This window comes from Galleria mellonella, unplaced genomic scaffold (assembly GCF_026898425.1).
Source record: "Galleria mellonella isolate WM207_F2 unplaced genomic scaffold, CSIRO_AGI_GalMel_v1 utg300, whole genome shotgun sequence".
Taxonomy (NCBI): domain Eukaryota; kingdom Metazoa; phylum Arthropoda; class Insecta; order Lepidoptera; family Pyralidae; genus Galleria; species Galleria mellonella.
The window spans coordinates 4,973,167-4,993,344 of NW_026442068.1; the positions used below are offsets into that span (position 1 = coordinate 4,973,167).

Below are 20,178 nucleotides of genomic sequence, written 5' to 3' on the forward strand. Positions count from 1 at the left end.
GGAAAAATCAATCAGATAGAATATCGAGGTTCAGGTACCAGTTTATTGTTTTTTTTTTATCAAAAATCATAAAGATATGTCTATCTTAAACTGTTCCTGAAACATTACGGGCACATCGTGTAAAAACGTATCTAATAAATATACTTACAATAATATACTTTATTTACTTGCCTAATCTATTATTCCGAATTAAAAATAACTAAATAAGTGTACCTACTTACTTTTTTTACTCAGCATAACTTCAATAATATGAATGAATTTTATATTTTCAAAGACAGATCTAAATAATACCAACCCTATAAATATATTTTTGCTGTGTATATATATTTAGTGAAGCATCAATCTATATCTAAAGCTGAATTATATTGTAAACCCAAAAGACGAAGGAACTTAATTTGTTTTTGATGAATACTGCCTGATCACGTTGTTCTTGTCAAATCATGCGGTTAATGAACAGTTCTTTTCCTTTACATCGGTTGTATTTCGAAGCTTTAATATTTTGCAAGTACGTACCTCTTACTCCTTTAACATTTCTCTGTTATAAATCATGGATAAATCAAATAAAAATCCCGAAGGTAAAATGAAGGTAAACGTGACGTGGAAAGGTGATGTGGAAAATGTACTCATCAGTGCGTTCATTGTGACGACACAATACGAGTATGTTAGAAATCCCCGTGTCGCTTCAGCAACCAAGATGTTACATACACTCTAATAATGCTAACTAATAGTATTCACTTTTATTTTTTAATATTTTTTAAAAAATAACTGTTACTATTTTTATAGAAAGTCTCAATTGTTTCCATAAATTTTTATGATATGTGACGAGTCATGCGGGATAAATAAACCATCCCTAGCGGGTGTAAATAATGTAAATAGTGAGTGATTTAAATGAGACGTTATCGCGAAGGCTTTGTTCATGAATAATCTTTAATGTATGGTGAAAAACAAAAGGCAAATACATCTAATTATTTTATATAACGATTATAGATACATAATGTACAATTTTGCCGAGTCCCTTGCAGCAGCGTCCTTCTTAAAATATCGATTGCTAATCCTGCCAAGCGTGACAACTACTAGCACAATTCCCCTATATAGGAAAGCCTATGTTCAGCAGTGGACTTTACATTCTAAAACACACACATATAACTCAATTATTTAAGACTGTGTTTTAGAAAAAAATAAAACACGATTATTTTAATTTAAAAATTAAACTAAAGAACCGATTTTGATATCTATAGAACCATTCAAATAAAAAAAAAATCTAAATCAGTTAAGAACTAGCGGAGTTATAAAATAACAAACAAAAATACAACCGAATTTATTTTTCAAGTCACTTAAAAACACAGTTTTTACTAAAAATGATTAATTTAGCTCGTTTTAGTATACAATTCAAACCAATAACAAAATTGTAAAGATCCAAACATTAATATAGTAATTAATAAAAATTTAAAAATAAAATCATTGAGTACCTATTTTTCTTCTCTACATAAGTACTCAAGTTTACTTATAAAAGAAAACTTAATCATTAAAAAAGTTTACAATAATATAATCAAATTTATCCATGTATATCATATAATAACAAATCATAACTTATATATTGGCCCGTATCTATGTGATAGTGACGTTGAATTATCAACGTGCATGACATTCGAGTATCCTTCGATGAGAGAAAATTTCATTACGGCGGACATGTTCAATTACCGAATAGTGCGTATAGTCTCTATAGATTTATACCTAAATAGCTGTTTTAGCTACAGGATAAATGTATTTATATGTTTACTCATATATAAACAGTGTGTAATGTATGTAACATACTGTTTATTATAAAACTGGACAATGGAAATTTAATGAACTTACTCTGTTTTTCGTTTAAAAAGTAACACAATACTGGGCACACTATATGTATAGAATACACAGAATACATCCTACTGAATGATTGTTAAATTTAATTATCTTAAATACATTTTAAATGATACACAATCACACCAATCAAGTTAGGATACTCTGTGTTATTAAGAACCAGCCAACGAACATTTTAAGGCACAACCCAACACACATAGCCAATTTAGAAAAGTTCCTTTACTAATTTGGTCTCATTGAGAATCTAATTCAAGACTTCACAGCACCACAAACCAACGTGCTCACCACTGTGTCACGAAGGTCGTCGTTATAATAAAAAACGGACAATAAATCTATTCTATTTATCTATCTTCACACCAAGTCGCTTGCGGGGTAAACTGATAAGACATTAGTGTTTAAAATTAATAAAAAATAGTATATAACGGTCTATTAGATACAGCTATATTTTAAAATAAATAAAACTAAAAGTCTTAAGTAAATGGAGAAACGTCTGAACAGATCTTCATATAATATATAGCTAAAAACCATCTCGATATTATCAGCTTTCAAACATAAAAACCGCATCATAATCGGTCCATTCGTTTAGGAGCTACAGTGCCACAGACAGACATCCAAACAGTCAAACTTATAATATCCCTCTTTTGTGTCGGAGGTTAATAAATAATGAAATACCAAACAATATATTACCGTTAATTTCCGTTTTACCGCTAAATGCAATACTTATAAATTATTTAAAATAACGTGTAAAATATTGTTTTTACATCGTATTTGTAATTTTCTTATTCAAATATTTTCGCCTTATATTACAGAGAGGTCTCCGTCACCCCTAGTCTACTAATATCGTGCCATGAAACAATATAGATTTAATAAACTGATATAACTGCTACAGACATAGGTATTCTAAGATTGCTATAGCAAATGAATGCAATTTAATACACGTATATATTTTAATAAACAAACATAAAAATAATCTGTTATTTAATAAAAATGTACACAAATGGTTGACTCGACTATAAGATAATCTGCTGATGTCCAACAAATGAAATTAGCACCAAATGAATTTTTTATTCGTTACTTATTTCATTTTGTGAGTGTTTCTGTGATAATTCAATAAACTTCGATTGCCCTATGATTTTATTATTTACCAGAGAGAAACTTTGTATAAAAGTCGTTTGCTTGGACACCTTTATCCCATTTATGTTTCTACCGTGAAGCAGTTGTACTTGCATAATAACCATTGTGGGAAATTCCAGATATATTCATAAGGATAGGCTAACTGACCTGCCTCTTTATTCTCACCTATCACTACTTACTGTTACAACACCAGTATATACCGATAGCGCTGGCGATGTTACCATTCCATCATTACCCATTAAAATAAAATGTTCAACTAAGTAACATCTAAATAGACTCAGTGTCAGTCATCAATTTGTATTTGTTGTAACATTTGTAACACTTAGTCCCGTCGTAATTAAAATACTTAACAAATTACTAACTTGCCATTTATATAGCTTTGACAAGAACTACATTAGATTGCAACTTTGTAAATTTGTTATCCTTAGAAAACGTGTAAACTACAGATCGTTAACATGTTGCTTGTAAATACAAAAAATAAGGAAGATATTTGAATGTAGATTTGAACCTACCCTAACCAGTCAGGTATTTATATTATAACACCTTTTTGTGGAAGAGTATATAAGTTTACTAATAATATTATAAATGTAAAAGTTTGTTTGTTTATTACCTTTTATCGCCTTAATGGCTTAACTAATCATTATAAAATTTGGTATACACGTACTATATGGAATGGAAATGAAAAAGGATATAGGCTATTTTTATCCCTGTCAGTTAACATCGGTCGCGCGAACGAAGTCGCGAGTAAACGCTAGTGTCAATATATTTAAATATCTTTATGTATAATTCGTTTGTTTATATTTTCATTAGTATTAATAAGTCCCTTTTTAGAAAGCTTATGTATTTTTCAAGTTTTTCCAATAAATATCTAAAGTTCACCCAATATGCGATGATAGAGCTCTGACCTGATGACTTAACACTTTGTATTTAAAATAGGATACATTTGTTTTTAAACTATTAATACATACTTAATACATACATAATTAAATACAATAGTTTTTATTTTGACATTGACGATATAATGGTGAAACTCGCTGCCTCATCTTTCCGTAGTAACAGATTCGAATCCCACTCATTACCAATGTTTACATTAATTAGTATCTCTATTTGTCTAATGGTTTTCTGTATATAAAATGAATGTAACGGGCATCTATCAGTTCTCTTATACCTGTTGTACAAACTTTACTTATTTTAGTACTAGATGATGCTATTTAATTAAGCCCACTCATATTAATTTTTTATATTTAACTACATATAAATATCAACACATACATATTATAATAATTAAGAACATACTAGGTTTAATTTTACCTGATTGGCCTGCTTTAAAAACGATTTTCACACTAAAATAAATGTGAAAGCTAAGTACATAGATTCGTGCCACATGTCGGCGACGCGTTGTTTAATTATACGGTGTCCCGCGCCCAATATTTATGTCATCAACTGCTATAGGTACATATAACCATTAAAATGGTTATTCATTACTTAAACATAAAATATTTAAAGATAATTTCCTGTTTCATCCCATTGCGTCCTGTTCATAATAATACACGATGTCGATGAGAAATTAAAATTGCTAAGCTAGTCATCTAAAGAACTGTAGCACTATATTTATACTCATATTAAAATACATATAATAATAATAAATAAGTATCATTAGACATATTACATACAGCGTCATCTGGTCTGAAATAAAAAATAATAATGCTCAAGCTTAATGTTATATATATAGATAGATACATAAATACTCTTTATTTTTTCCTTCAAAAGATTACAATAGTAAACTTATTATTGATGTAAACAATTACAATATATGTATATGTTTTTTTTAATGGGTGAAGATGGAATGGTAAACCCGCCTGCGCTATCGGTATGCGCACCAGCGGGGCACCAGTGAAGGGTGACAAGTGAGGATGAATGCAGGTCAGTAGGACCATGGTAACCAATTGAACAAGAATTAACCACTATGGTTTATAGGGGGAACCGCGTGGAGGTCGACCTGATAGGGTGTACTGCTAACAATGGGCCTGTTAAATCCCATCACTAACAATACCTTTCCCCCTACAATATATATTTTAACATGCATATTATACTTAAAAAATCACCATATCAATACTCGTACATACACATAGGGGGAAAGGGAGTGTTGGTAATGAGATCTAACAAACCCATTGCTAGCAATATACCCTATAAGGTCGACCTTCATACGATTTCCCCTGGAAACCATCGTAGTTAATTGTCTAATTTATTATGATAGGTCGACTGGCCTGTTTTCACCCTCATCTGTCATCTCTCAATGGTACCCCGTCAGCATATACTAACAGCGCAGGTGAAGTTATCATTTCATTATCATTCATCGAAAAAAATACATACAAATGCGGTCATGAATACAAATATTTATACTGTGTAAAGTTTAAAGTTAGTGGATGCAGGTGGCTCAGGTAAGTTCTTTATGGCAGTCTATGGGGGAGGCTTATGTACAGCAATGGACGAATAATGGCTGAAATGATGATGATGATGATGAAAGATCAACGACTGTTAATTGCCATCAGAAGTTAAGGTAGTGTCTCAAACCGCTACACCACAGCGGTTTTCATATGCCTATACATATATGTATATATGTATGTATATACACATAGCTAAAGGAGTTCCATTAACGATCAAATTCGAATCCAGCAGCTTATATATTATAAGGTAAAGTTAAACACTTTAACTTTTTGTTGTGGAACCAATAAACAGTTTTAAGTATAAATGCGTTTTCGAATGGAGACCGAGTCAAGGCAAGCATAGTGTGGGTATATCCTTAGCAAAACTGTAATAAAATCATTGGTGAATGTGTAAAACGTAGAATAACGTGTCGCAGTAAATATCTATAGCCTGTAGTGAATAATCTGAGAAATGATTGATAGTCATAGTTTAAAAATATTGTTATATTCATACAACTCACATTACAATAGCAAATTTAACTTTTTCTTTAAAGTTACAGTTACTGTACAGTCTTTAAAGTTACTGTAGTTGTATATAGGTATTCCACATTTAACTCACATATTATTAAGAATTAAAGCTCGAGCTAATGACTAAACTGCATTTTTGAATTGACGCACCGTCTAATTATTGAAACCGTAACAAAGCACCACACACACTCTTATCAAGCTCAGCGTTTATAAAAATGCATCATACTTGTATCATGCACATCATAAAACATAATATTTATTGTGAAGGACACTAATCCATAATTTTTTGTATATAACACGTAACCAATTTTATTTTATAGCATTCTCAAAATCACGGTTTATTACAACCTCTTTATATCATAATTGAGATAAAAACACGGAAATAAGGATTCATTTTTCAATAAAAAATATATATATATATATATATCTACTCCGAATTAACGAAGATCTCACATAATATAACGCTAAAAAAATGCAGTCGGATTGAGATTCTTTTCCTTTTTGAAGTTGATTGAACACACTTGATTGATTAAAACGGACAGCCAGTACAACCTACAGTCTTCTTTTTATGCTTCTTACTAAACTATTGTAATATAAAAAAATCAGAAAACGCTTCAGATCATATCAATGTAACCGCACCGCGTACTCTTGGGCGCACCCCACCTCCACAGCTACGTCACCACTACTAGCGCTGTATAAATAATTCCACTCGTGCTTTTCCACTTCAACTACTACTAAATTAAGTTTGCCTCAATTGTCTGTCCTACGAACAATGTATAAAACATCCAAGACATTTTAGAATTCTGTAACCAGACAACAAAAGCCACCATAGAACCATATGAAATACATTACTCACTTTTCTAGATTATATAATATTACTAATATTAACAAACATGATTAGATAATAGAATAATATTAAGCTTCTATGTATTGAAAATTACTTGGAAATAAAATATTTATAAAATTTATTCCCACGCTTTGAATACATTTTAGCATTTATATATATATATATATATATATATATATATATATATATATATATATATATATATATATATATATATATATATATATATACAACAATTAAGGTAACGAGATTCTAAAATTTCTAACAGTGTTTGGCCTAACTCTAACTCATAATTAATATTGAAATGGGTCTATTAAATATCATAACAAGATAATATAATCCTATAATCTAAACTCAAGATCCCCGTAATTATCAAATCCGAATTCTAATACGTTTTATTTTGATTCTTTACTCTTCTTTTCCTAAATAATGCGCTATCAATCAACTCTAAAAACTCAAGTCTCTAACTACCAGCCAAAATATTCCTTTAGACGATCTCCAATAACCTTTCTGAACATAAGCAGATGATACTACAAAAGAGGCTGATATCTTTAAGTAGGAATCTTCCAATAGACCTTCTCTTAACTATATTTACTGATATTATGCATTCAAAATATAATATGATAAATCTGATATAACTTCTCCTGGTGACGGTATAACAGCATTTTAATCAAAATTAACTGCAATCCTAACTAGTATGAATAAGTTTTATTTAGTCATTTATCCAAATAAAAATAGCTGCATACAAATGCGTAAGTTATATATAAAGTGTGTCTATTAAGAGTTTAATATTTTTATATAAAATCGGATTCGAGCATAAATAAATAAATGTGTATCCCACTAATATAATAAATGTTAAGGAGTAGGTTTTATCCTAACGTAACACACTGGACAGTTTATATAATAATCCATGCGGACAAAGTATAAACAACTAGTATTAAAATCAATTCAATTTTTTAATTTATTTTATTATTTATTTTATAATGATGAAAAACATATTCATTATTCATGAATATACAGCAGGTATATCATCTTTGCTCCAGTCGATATCGATAGTTTTACCGGTGCGCGCGCTCTCCTCTGCTGCTGTCGCAATCTTGCTCACGGCAAGGGTTTGCCAGCTAGTCACACTCATTGGAATCCCATCTATAAGTATAAAGGCGAAACAGGATTGATAATCGCTCCATTCTACAATTTAAATCATCGTTTTTATGTTCTCTTCCTTTTTCATGTAATCTGTTTGTTTTTAACCTTCTCCATCCCATATAGTACATGCATACCACATTTTATAGTAATTGTTTAAGCCACCAAAACGGTGCTATATGGTAACAAACAAACTCCCTTTCATATTTATAATATTAATTATTGTAATATATAATATTGATTTTGTTTTTATACAATCAAAATTTAAATTTTATTGCTTATTATTTCTTATATGTATACTTTCAAATTTGAAAATATAACAAAACATTTATTTAAACTCTTAACAATTTACTACTTGAAAATCATTAAAAATTTAATTCCACTAACTATTATTTTTTTTAATTACACAATTACTTTTGGAAAATAATTTTCATATTTTATCAAAATTTATACTACAAAACAAAATCATTGTGAAAATTATCATTAGTTTTAGATTTGGTAAAATTGCAAAAAAATAGGTTATAGGGTCAAAATCATATCAGGCAGCCAAATTATTCTGCTATACTCGTCCAACTAAACATCTTAAAAGGAAACCTAAGATTATCAATTTCCGTAACATATTAAAAACAATATTGATAGATAAAAAAAGGCAAAGAACTAGAATAAAATAAAAGTTATGATAACAGTAGGTACTTTAAAGATATTAACGAAATACAAAATTACAAAAATTAAGATCACTGCGCAGCCAATTTTTTTATGATATCCCTGTTCGCCATGATACCCTGGATATAAAACAAATAATAAACGACATTGGCATATCTCTGTGTATAACAATATAGTATGACATCTGTGATTACAAATTGCGATTTTTAACAATGAATTGTCAACTAAAAAGAACAAAGCATACTAGTATATCTATGTTTAAAATAAACTCGATGGGTCGTAGGTTCAATCCCCGCATAACACGAAAATTTGTATTCATGAATAAGTCTAAGTGTATAATTTAAAAAAATTAAAACATCAATCCCAATAATCTTAATACTAGATAGAAATTGAAACTTGCTGTTCCAAAGTATCGTTTAAAAAAAGTTTGTAGGTCTTTTATGGAATTGGGCATTAAATGTTATAATAAGATACTGAAGGATATTTTGGATATACCTTTAAATAAATTTAAAACTGTTATTAAAAATACTTATTGAACAAGACCTACAAATGCTTGTAAACAAGTCTATTTAAACAAAGACGATTTGAATTTAATTAAATAATATCCAAAAATTATTTTAATTATCAGATGCCCATAGTACTTAATTTAGTTTAATACTAAAGTTAGCAGTGTATTATATTCAGGCCTATGTATATATTTGTAAAAAAGTATTTGTGAGTACTGTTACTACATTATAAAAAAATCATTTCACCGGCGGGAAGCATCTGCAATGTCTATACCTAAATATTTAACTCGTGTAATTTATTATTCATTCGCTATTTTAAAAAAGCATCTCATCTGTCTCTTTGTACGTTTATCATTTTATTTTTCAAGCTTTACAAGTATCGAGAAAAAGTTCTGATATTGTATTATACAAACAGTACTTGAATGTAATTCCAAATATTGATAAAGTCTTTATCTTTATTTCATAATAGCCACTTCACAAATTTATAGTTGTAAATAATTTATAACAAATGTGTTTATTATACATTACAGTTATCTACAAGATAAGCAATTGAAAACAAATATATTGATATTCAATACAATACTTACGTTGAACAACATCCAAAAAGTGTTCCAATTCACGTTGATAAGCAACCTTGTAACGTGATGGAAATGAATAGAAGATAGGTGACAACTTTATACCTTCTTGACCAATAACCGTCTCAGTTGAATGACACGGTCTTTCATTTTCAACTTTAATCATACCTGTATATAATATAATAATATAATATTTAATAGTTCAGTTAGGCACTTTTTAAAATTAAAAATTTTACCTATACCTATATTATTATCATTATGTCAGTCGTTAACTGTCCACTATTGAAGTTAGGCCACCCACTTGGAGGATTTTGCCAATAACGCCCACGTTTAATCACCTATATAGAAATGAATATCATAATCAACCTTTAACCGTCCACTGCTGGACATAGGCCTCTCCTATAAGAGAAGTTTTGCCACCATACCCGGCAGGCGAGTTAACAACCGCAGTTAGGTTTTAGTGATGTTTTAAGAGAGACGCTGCTGCCCATCCCTCGACCATTTAGTTCTCTTAGTCGCCACTTACGACATCCACGGGAAAGGAAGGGGTGGCTCACTTTATGATAGGATCGCACGGCTGATATTATCATCATATCAGCCGTTATCTGTCTACAGTTGAACATAGGCTTCCACTTAGAGAATTTTGCCAGAAGTTGCCACGTTAATCACCTATATAGAAATGAATATATTATTTATAAAATATAATAATATTATTTTTAAAAATATTGTCACGCTTTATGCTTCCAAGAGCAAATAGTACTGTTTACCGGTGCGCTTTGCCAAATTCCTTAATAGTATTGTAGCCAAGTTAAAAAGGTCTTAATATGTAAGTATATACATCTAATCGTCATATTTTTTATAAATAATGAACTTTCCATATTTTTTTATTAAATTAATGTAAATTCCATAAGGAACTTCTACGAGTACTAACCTTTATTTCCAAAAACTTCAAGCCTCTGATCGTAACCATATGCTGAATAACGGCTATTGTCACCGAGAACAACAGCACCAGAAGGAAAGGTTAGCAAGAATGCAATAGTGTCAAAATCGTCAATAGCCTTTACTTCAGGAATGAGTGCAGAAGCAGATGCTTGCACCCGTATCGGCAATTCTCCCAATACCCAGCAAGACATGTCAAAGTCATGGACAAGACAATCATGAAACACACCACCTAAAAACATTTTATTTTATTTTATCGACATCTACTGGTACTTAATTAAATTAAATTTTACCTGCAGTTTTAAATTTACTTTTAAACTTCTCAATTTAATGAAGACTATCAATATAGTTGCTCTATCAATGACTAGTGGCTATTCAGAAGGTTAAATAATATGAATATATTTACCATCAAATAACCATAGACGTATTTAAGAGAAGGAAAGCTTAAGACATCAACTAAATTATTTTTATCAGTTTATTAAATTTATTTCTTAAGATTATTTTTAATAATAATAATAAATTCTCAGTTGTTTAATAAATGTGCGTTTGATAAATAATGAAAAATTAATAAAACGGTGAAACAAACACATAAACTTGCAATTTGAGTACCGCAAATACTCAAATCCTGTATTCTAGTATCATGTATCCGAATTCTGTATAGCTGAATAGATATTCGAATACCTATGTAACTATTAGGTACTAGAGTTAGTACTCGAGCCAGCTAGGCTCGACATGTCACTATGTCAATTACTTATACGTTCCTTATTCATTCATTCAACCATTGATCTTCTACTTTTTGTAGAAAAACTCAAAGAATATACAGATACAAATGTACTGACATAATAAAGTTTTAAAGGGAACGCCTCATCTGTTACGTAAAGTTAAATTTTCTTTACGTAAGAGATAAATAGGAAAAAAAAATTACTTACCCGATGTCTTTAAATAATCGATTGTAGGGAGAGGCGAGTCTCTAGCTGTCACTTTCAGGATCTGCACATGGCCTACTTCTCCTTTCCTTACTCTTTCTTTAAGGTTACTGTAAGCGGGATCAAACCGACGATTGAAAGCTGCAAACAAAGTTCGACCCTTGGCTTTGGCAGCTTCGTAGCACTTCTTCGTATCTTCGATGTTCTCTGCGATAGGCTTCTCACAGTAGACGTCCTTGTTATTAGCAATAGAGTTTACCACAATGTCATGGTGAGTCCATGTAGGGGAGGCAATGAATACCACATTAACGCTGAAAACCATACCTCTGTTTTAGTACAATTTACATTCTTCATATTTTAAATGTGTAGGTTATAACTGTCACTTGTTTTATAGATTTAATATATGATATTATAGTGGGTGGTTCTTCGTAAAATATGGTTGAAAACTGTAAGGGCTAAGCCACCCATCATAGTCATGAATAGTAGAATAGCTAGTTGTTGGGACTAATCTTATCTAGTTAACAGCTACTGATTTTTTTTAAGTTGAATTTTATATCATCATATCAGCCTTTAACTGTCCACTGTTGAACATTGGACTCCCCCTTGGGGGATTTTGCCAGTAGTTGCCACACTTAGCAGGCGAATTGGCAACCGCAGTCAGGCTTTAGAGATGTTTTAAGAGGGACGCCGCTGCCTATGCCTCGCTCTCCCTTAGTCGGTTCTTACGACATCCACGGGATAGGAAGTGGTGGCCTATTCTATACCGGGACCACACGGCCAATTGAACGGCCAATAAATTTTATATGTTAGTGACAATATTTGAGACTTTTGTAATTTTGTTCAAAAACTCAACAGTCGACTTTCTTGCCATTCATCAGCTAAAGATACTTTCTGAATTTCTGTAAAGCTCTATATGAATTTTTCTCGATTTATATTATTAATGACTATAAAACAATAAATATTTATAGATAATGGTACAAAAAATGGAAAAAAAGTACTAGTAATAAAAGGAAACCCTAATTAATTAATACGAGAAAGGCCGTCGTTACCTTTATATTTTGTAGCAGCTGTATCCCGTAGTTTCACCGGCATGAATCATTATATAAAGTATGTGTGCTAAGTTAAAGTATAACCTACTCGTATATTAAATTTCATTAGTTTTTGAATGAAAAGTAACAAACATCCATTCATTCACTATTACAAACATTCGCATTTATCACACAACGCAAAAGATCGACTATTGAAAATGTAATGACTATTTGAAATATTTAGCGTTACTGGCGTGAAAGTGTTTGCTTTGTGCTTGTTTTTTCTCCTACCTTTTATCTGTATAAACTCGGTTAGCCTCGGCTGGTGTGATAAAAATAACATCGCTGCTTAATCTCCAGAACTTTTTTAAGTCCGCAAATCTGTCCTTGCGATCATCAACAATATATTTAAGGATGATGCGTGGATTATTCACAATACTGCTGAGATGAATGGAACCGGCACGACCCAGACCGAAAATAGCACCTACTACTGGTGGAGCTTGTGACCTTGACGCTTGATTTGCAGTCGAGTTGTTAACGTACCTATTGAAAAGGACACTATTAATATTATATATAGTTTATGCATGTTTCATTTTATTCAAACAGTCTCCAATTTTCACAAAAGTCAGATTTTTTTTTTTTTGCTTAACCAATATAATTTATGATCAAACGAATATGAGTATATAAATTTGCTCCAACGAAATATGACTATAAATATTTATATTACCATAAAAATATTAAAAATGCTTTTAAAATGTCTAGATTGCTTCTGAGGCAATTGAAAATAGAAACGCTGATACTTTGAAGCAAAAATTTGGCCTTATAGAATTTACCTGTGATACTTATGTTTGTTATACTACAAATATACTTATATCATTACATAATCTGTAAATAAGGACTGTCTGCGCCGTATGTGTAGGCCGCATGAATTATTATATATATATATATATATATATATATATATATATATATATATATATATATATATATATATATATATATATATATATATATGTTGAACCCTCACTATACAATTAACCAATTAATGAATATACTCTGGGTAACTGCTTAACTAAGACAATATCCTGTTCAGAAACTCAAGTTCCCATTACTTACTCAGTATGTAAGTAATCATCTTCTGGATATGTTTGCCTAAGCTTATACGGGGATGGTCCTGCGAACTTTTTAGTTGCCATTATATGACGTTTACGATACTGTAACAAAAATAACATTTATCAATTTCACTGTGGCTAAGTTTATAAACACTCTCCTAGTAGTCTAACAAATTATAAAGAAGGCTTAAAATATTCGAAATTTTGATACCAGTCAAAAAACTAATATTTACAAAAGAAACACAACAGGTATTGAAATGTTAAAGTATCATTTATGGTTAAAGGAATAAAAATATACAATAAAATACCTGTTGATATTTAAAATATACCTATAAATAGAACACTATATTAAACTGTTTTTAAACCAGTTTACCAATCACCGCAATTTCAGAAATAAACACTGAATATTTAAGAAACAAAATAATTTATAATCAGAATCAAAATAAGGAGATACAACTCTTTTATAGCACAGCATAAACTCTCTGAATGAAGCAGCTTATATATAATAATAATAGGAGTTAATTCATTCAAACATTAACTATTTGGCAAAATATTAATTATAGGAGATATTGATTTTATGTAATGGTATATTCAAATATAATATTTATTGACTTGTAAAAGTATCTCAAACGGACGCAAAATAAATATTTAACTATTAGAGTGCCAATCTCTTTGTTGATGCGATCTTATTTAAATGATAAAACAATAGAAATTACTTACCTAACGACAATATTTATCTCTCCTGCTCTGGTCACGTAGTATTGACATCAGTTACCGTCTGTATCACAAATTTATATACATTTAAGTAGGTATAATTATTGACACTAGCCTTCTTGCACTCGGTTTTCGTCATTATCTGCAAAAATATATTACGGATTATATTAGATTGTTAGTTTTATATTAAAAAAATTTGGATATTCGTATAATGCAAGATGCAACGTAACGGGTATACGAACGCGAAATGTAGTCCTATACATGAGCCTGAAATATATATTTATATATTTTCATTTAATGAAATGATCACATTCGTATGAAACATTAAAAAATAAAATGCTTAAAGGTGGAGAAATCATTGTAAACCTGCTGCACTAGTTCTTGAATAGATGTTTACGGTCCGGTTTTGACCAGGTGACTGAGGCAGGCAGCTCATATATAAAGGCAGCAAGTCACAACAGGAGTGCAATTTTTATTGCGAATTTAAGCAAAAATGTATCGAGCTAGCCTTGCTATAATTCAGGGAGTAGTAACATCAACAGTCATGTATGGAAATGAATCGTGGGTATGGTAAAAGAAGCATGAACGTAGGATAAATGCTATAGACATCAGAGAGTAGTGTGATATTACGTTAAAATAAAGAGCAAGAAAAAGTGTGATTAGAGAGAAGTGTGTACCGAAAGACGATGTACTAACAAATGTAGGTTTGACCATTTGGAGCGGATGGATAAAATAAGGATTACGTAAGAGATTTATCGAGTACAAACGAATGAAAATGTCAGTAGGGGTAGACAAAAATGGACGTGTGTTGACTAAATAGGTGACGTGCTGAAGAAGGGCAAAATTAAAAATACCCGTAACCAGCAAGCGTGTATGAAAAGATTGATGAATGTAAAGGAAGCGAAAGAGATCTGTTTAAATCGAAGCATTTGTTGTTCTATTGTTTCTGCCTACTCTAATGGGCACGACAGATATATGTGTGTATGTAATAAGGAAAATTCTGTATGTTTTACAATTAATGCCGCTAAATTTCGAATTATTACGTGCCATAAGTTTAGAATTAGACACTGCAAACGAACCCTCTTTCTTCCAAATACTTTAAATGTTTTATATAAATGTGCTAAGAACATTTCATGAACATTCTAATAAGAGCATTCTTTCGTTATTCAACTGTAGTGAACAATTAAGCACTTAATACATTGTCCTTTTAGCCTGCTTTGTCCTTTTAGTCTGACTTCACCTCTGAATACTTAATGATATCCAACCTAATACTCTCAGAAACGACCGCCTCTTGTTCTCCTCTTAAAATTTCAATACAAAGTATATTAAGTATTACTCCATATATGAAGTTACTACTTATTACTAAAACTCTCCTCTATATATATATATATATATATATATATATATATATATATATATATATATATATATATATATATATATATATATATTCAAAATAACAATAAATACTAACGTATGATTTTAATTTAAATACTACTTATTTTAATTAAAATTATCGTGTTTTTACTCACTCACTACTTATTTTTCTTGTATCTTATATCTTGTAAAATATTTTGCTTTTAAATATACGTAACAAAAATAAAGTTGACCACGAATTTTTTTGACACTTGAAATAAAACCTGTGATAATAAAACAATAGGTAATATAATAATATAGTTAATTCTATTGGATTGACTGCTTCTATGTATTACGTAATTTTTTTACTAGTAATTTCCTGCGTTTAATTATTTTATTTATAATTTTACATTACGTCATAATTTTACCATCATCTCAGAAATTTATTTATATATCTTAAATTGAAAAGTCCTAAACAAAATAATGTACCTATGCAGCAATGAGTAATTATAAAAATAACTATCAGAAGACAGACATAAGGAGATACTTACGTTCATGTATATAATATTTGTTTTATAGTGGGTACAATTAATGATAATTTATTATATAATCTTTTACGTTTAATCTGGTAGGGTTAGAAAACTATAAAACAGTATTTTATGATACTCGTAATTCATCCAAACACTTTCTGTTTATGTGGTCATCTTTCTGTATATCACATGAACCACATTTTTTTTTTTATAAATTAACTAATCTAAAAGGTATTTTTTAAGAACCGCTATTATAAAATTTATGTTATAAAATTTATGTAATAATAATTTATAAATTTTATACATTCGTGTATGTATAACAAGAATTTTTGTGAAGACTATTACTAATAAATTTACATTTTCTAAAACACAACAGCTGAATAAATATCTCAAAAATATTTATTCTTATAAGGGATATTGAAAGTGAAGAAAACCGGAAAAGATAATTAAGAAAAAGTGCAGTACCTACTTCGTATACGAGGTTTGTCCGGAAAGTACGTATAAAAGTTTTTTAAAAATTTTATTTTACAATTATTCAGGTAAATCAATTTTATCCCCTTCAAAGTACTCCCCCTGTGACATAATGCACTTGTGCCAACGCCGTTTCCACTGTGAGAAGGCTCCTTGAAAGTCCTCTGGTTGTAGGTTTCTCAGCTGCCCCGTCGTAGCTTTTTTTATCTCATTTATGTCCCCCAAATGCCGCCCCCGAAGTACCAATTTGGTTTTTGGGAACAAGAAGAAGTCACACGGGGCCAAATCCGGCGAATAGGGGGGGTGTTCGGTCACCGTAATGGAATTTTTACTCAAAAACTCACGGACAACAAGAGAGGTGTAAATTGTCGTGGTGAAGAATCCAACGCCCCTCTATTCTGGACGAACTCGTGCCACACGAGCTTTTCTGAGCACATCGAAGAATTTTCCATCAACTGTCTGGCCTGGAGGGATATTCTTGATATCATCGAAAAAAACAATCAAATTGTCTCGGCCCTCTCTGAATCTTTTTTATTCACAGCATCATCCCCATAAACTGTTCTGAGATCGGCAAAAATTTCACGGCCATTCTTGCCGAGTTTCGAGAGAAACTTGATTACGACGCGCTGCTCTTCAACGGAAGCGGGCTCCATGCCGACGGGGTTTCGTTAAGAGGTAACTTCACAGATGGCGTGACAAGCCAGTTCGCACCGCACGGCGGTCAGACCAGAACTGAAGCATTGTTAGGGACATAAGGAAGGGGTCCTGCGCTTACCTGGCCTCCCCACTCCTCTTTCTCGCATTCCAGAACACTTTTATACGAACTTTCCGGACAGACCTCGTAAAAACACTGAACAATATTTTTAAATAAGTAACCCAGCACTATTAATGCCTACCTATATCTGATAACGATAACCTTACAGTCAAAAAATAACTCATACAAAACAAGTAATATGTGATTACAAACAACAAATACGTGGCTCTAACCTATAATGATTATTTAATTATTTATCACCGGTTAGTTTAACACTAACCCGTAATAAATAACCCTTAACGGGTGCTTCAGCACTTAAAACCTCTTAAAATTTCATGAAAAGTTAAACGCATACAATTTGCTCCACAAAAAAACAACGAATTCAAACCTAAAGATCCACACACGCACACCCAGGTGCACACACGCACACATTCACACACAAATACCTGCGCGTGTGTTTGTGTGTGTATGTTTATGTATGTTACGCAAAATTAAAATTATTTGAATTGTATTTCAGAAACGATTCCGTCCAGAAAGACTGTCAACACTAGATTCTGTTTCGCTACAAGCAGTTAACTTAACAAAACAAGAACCAACATGGAAATAAATCCCAGTTGATTACAAAAATCGATTCAAAATTGGCGATATAATCGCATCATATAGGTACCAAAAATAAAGATGAAAACCTTTTTATGGAAGTCGCTTATCTATAACTATAAAGAGGACTGCTTGAGTAAAAATGCTATCGCAATGACAAGTTTCAATAAAGTTTGGTACACAGATAATCCTTATCCTAGATAGACAGGCTACTTTAATTTTCATTCTCAGGATACAGCAAAAAACTAATAAACACAATAAATACCTTAATATATGAAAACTAACCGTGTCAGTACTGAACTACTTACTTGTGACAAAAGCTCTATGTTTAAAAATAAGAAACTCCCTCTTTAATGGCACCTGATCTAATTGTATTTGTAATGCTATATTGTCAGTTCTCAATCTTTCTTGATATACCTTACTTTATATAAGGATATGAAATTAATCTGGAGTAATTCTTAATTTTTTTTTAATTTTGTAACAAAATAAATACTAATAAACCATGACACCACAAAAAACGCATGTAAATTCTATATATATATATATATATATATATATATATATATATATATATATATATATATATATATATATATATATATATATATATATATATACGTGTATACACTATGTACAAAAACAATCCCAGCGTAATTTGTAAACCTGTGAAGGTGCGTGTTCGAAGCGGAATTAAGAACTTAGATTGGCACCCAAGTTTTGAGCTTCGACTTACAATAAATCAAACTCTTTCCTATTGGCAACAATTTGTTCTCGTGCACTAATGTACACGAAAATAAATTATACGTAGCATATAGTACATGCTATATTGTACCTACTATGTTATAAATTTTTACAGTTTAAGTAGGTACAGTGTGTATGACACGTAGGGCAAACAAGTACACGGTAAAGTTTTTGGTAAGCGATTTTATATTTATCTTCAGTAATTTATATCATAATTAATCTTCATTTCAGCCGGATCCGAATCTTAATTGATCCCAATGACAACATGTTGCTGCCTTTTAGGAAGGGGTATGCTCTTTTATGTCGTATCTATTGCGAATTACACTAAAAATGCACAGAACATACCTAAGAACCAAATAGAGTACAGACAGATAAAAACAACAAAGCAGTAATGATATATGTGCAAAATTTTATACGAACTATCTCAAATGCATTCGTATATAATTTTGCAAATAATGTTTTTATAACTTTATAACCCTACGTTAAGTATAATATTTTCCATAGAGGCTTTAAAAGAGATCGCTGCTACGCTATGGATCATCCTATTGCCACTATTTATAATATACTCGTGTTATAGCGGCACCTTCTGGTATCAAGAGTTTCTAGGCCTCCTACATTATATACGAAGCCTCTGACGTGACTTGCTGGCTGACAGCTTTACGTGCTATCCGAAACAAAACAAGAACTTATATACAATTATGATTAAATCTTCACGATTCAAACATTTATATTTATAAATATGTTACTTTTACCGTAACATATTTATAAATATAAATGTTTGCCCATTAATCTATTTTTTACATTTATTAAGTCTCTGATGTAATTATAGAAAATTTTAGATTTACCATAATTCAGGCTTTCACAGTAATAGGCACAACAGACATGTTTAGTGCATAAAGCTTGTACTCGTAGTAAGAAAGATAGTTTTTTTTAATTGATCATAATGTTGGTTCCGGCATAGAATAGGCCACCCCTTCCTTTCCCGTGGGGGTCGTAAAAAAACAAGGGAAGGTGAGAGATGAGCAGCAGCGTCCTTCTTAAAACATCTCTAAAGCTTAACTGCGGTTAACGCAACGCAACACAACTAGGTGGGAGGTTCATGTTTAGCAGTGGACACTTAAAGGCTGATATGATGACTGGTGACCTCGCCTGCGCTATCGGTATACGCTGACGGTTGACCAATGAGGGATGATAGATGAGAATGAAAGCAGATTAGTTAGTTAACCCATCGTGACAAACTCTACAAAAATTAACCAAGATAGTTTCCTAGGGAAAACGCGTGGATCAGGTCGTCCACCTGATAGGGTATACTGTTGACAATGGAGCTA

At 31.0% G+C, this 20,178-nt stretch overlaps 1 protein-coding gene across 1 annotated transcript; it reads right to left on the minus strand.

The window, feature by feature from the left end:
* Window positions 1-7,730: 7,730 nt before the first annotated feature.
* Window positions 7,731-14,661, minus strand: LOC113523490 (uncharacterized oxidoreductase YrbE-like). The gene is made up of 8 exons (XM_026909473.3): window positions 14,644-14,661; window positions 14,408-14,543; window positions 13,692-13,789; window positions 12,867-13,118; window positions 11,551-11,858; window positions 10,614-10,853; window positions 9,695-9,850; window positions 7,731-7,941 (listed from the first exon to the last, which is right to left on the minus strand). Exons 3-8 carry the CDS (start codon window positions 13,769-13,771, stop codon window positions 7,802-7,804), a joined length of 1,176 nt encoding a protein of 391 aa, XP_026765274.2. The 5' UTR covers window positions 13,772-13,789; window positions 14,408-14,543; window positions 14,644-14,661; the 3' UTR covers window positions 7,731-7,801.
* Window positions 14,662-20,178: the final 5,517 nt, after the last annotated feature.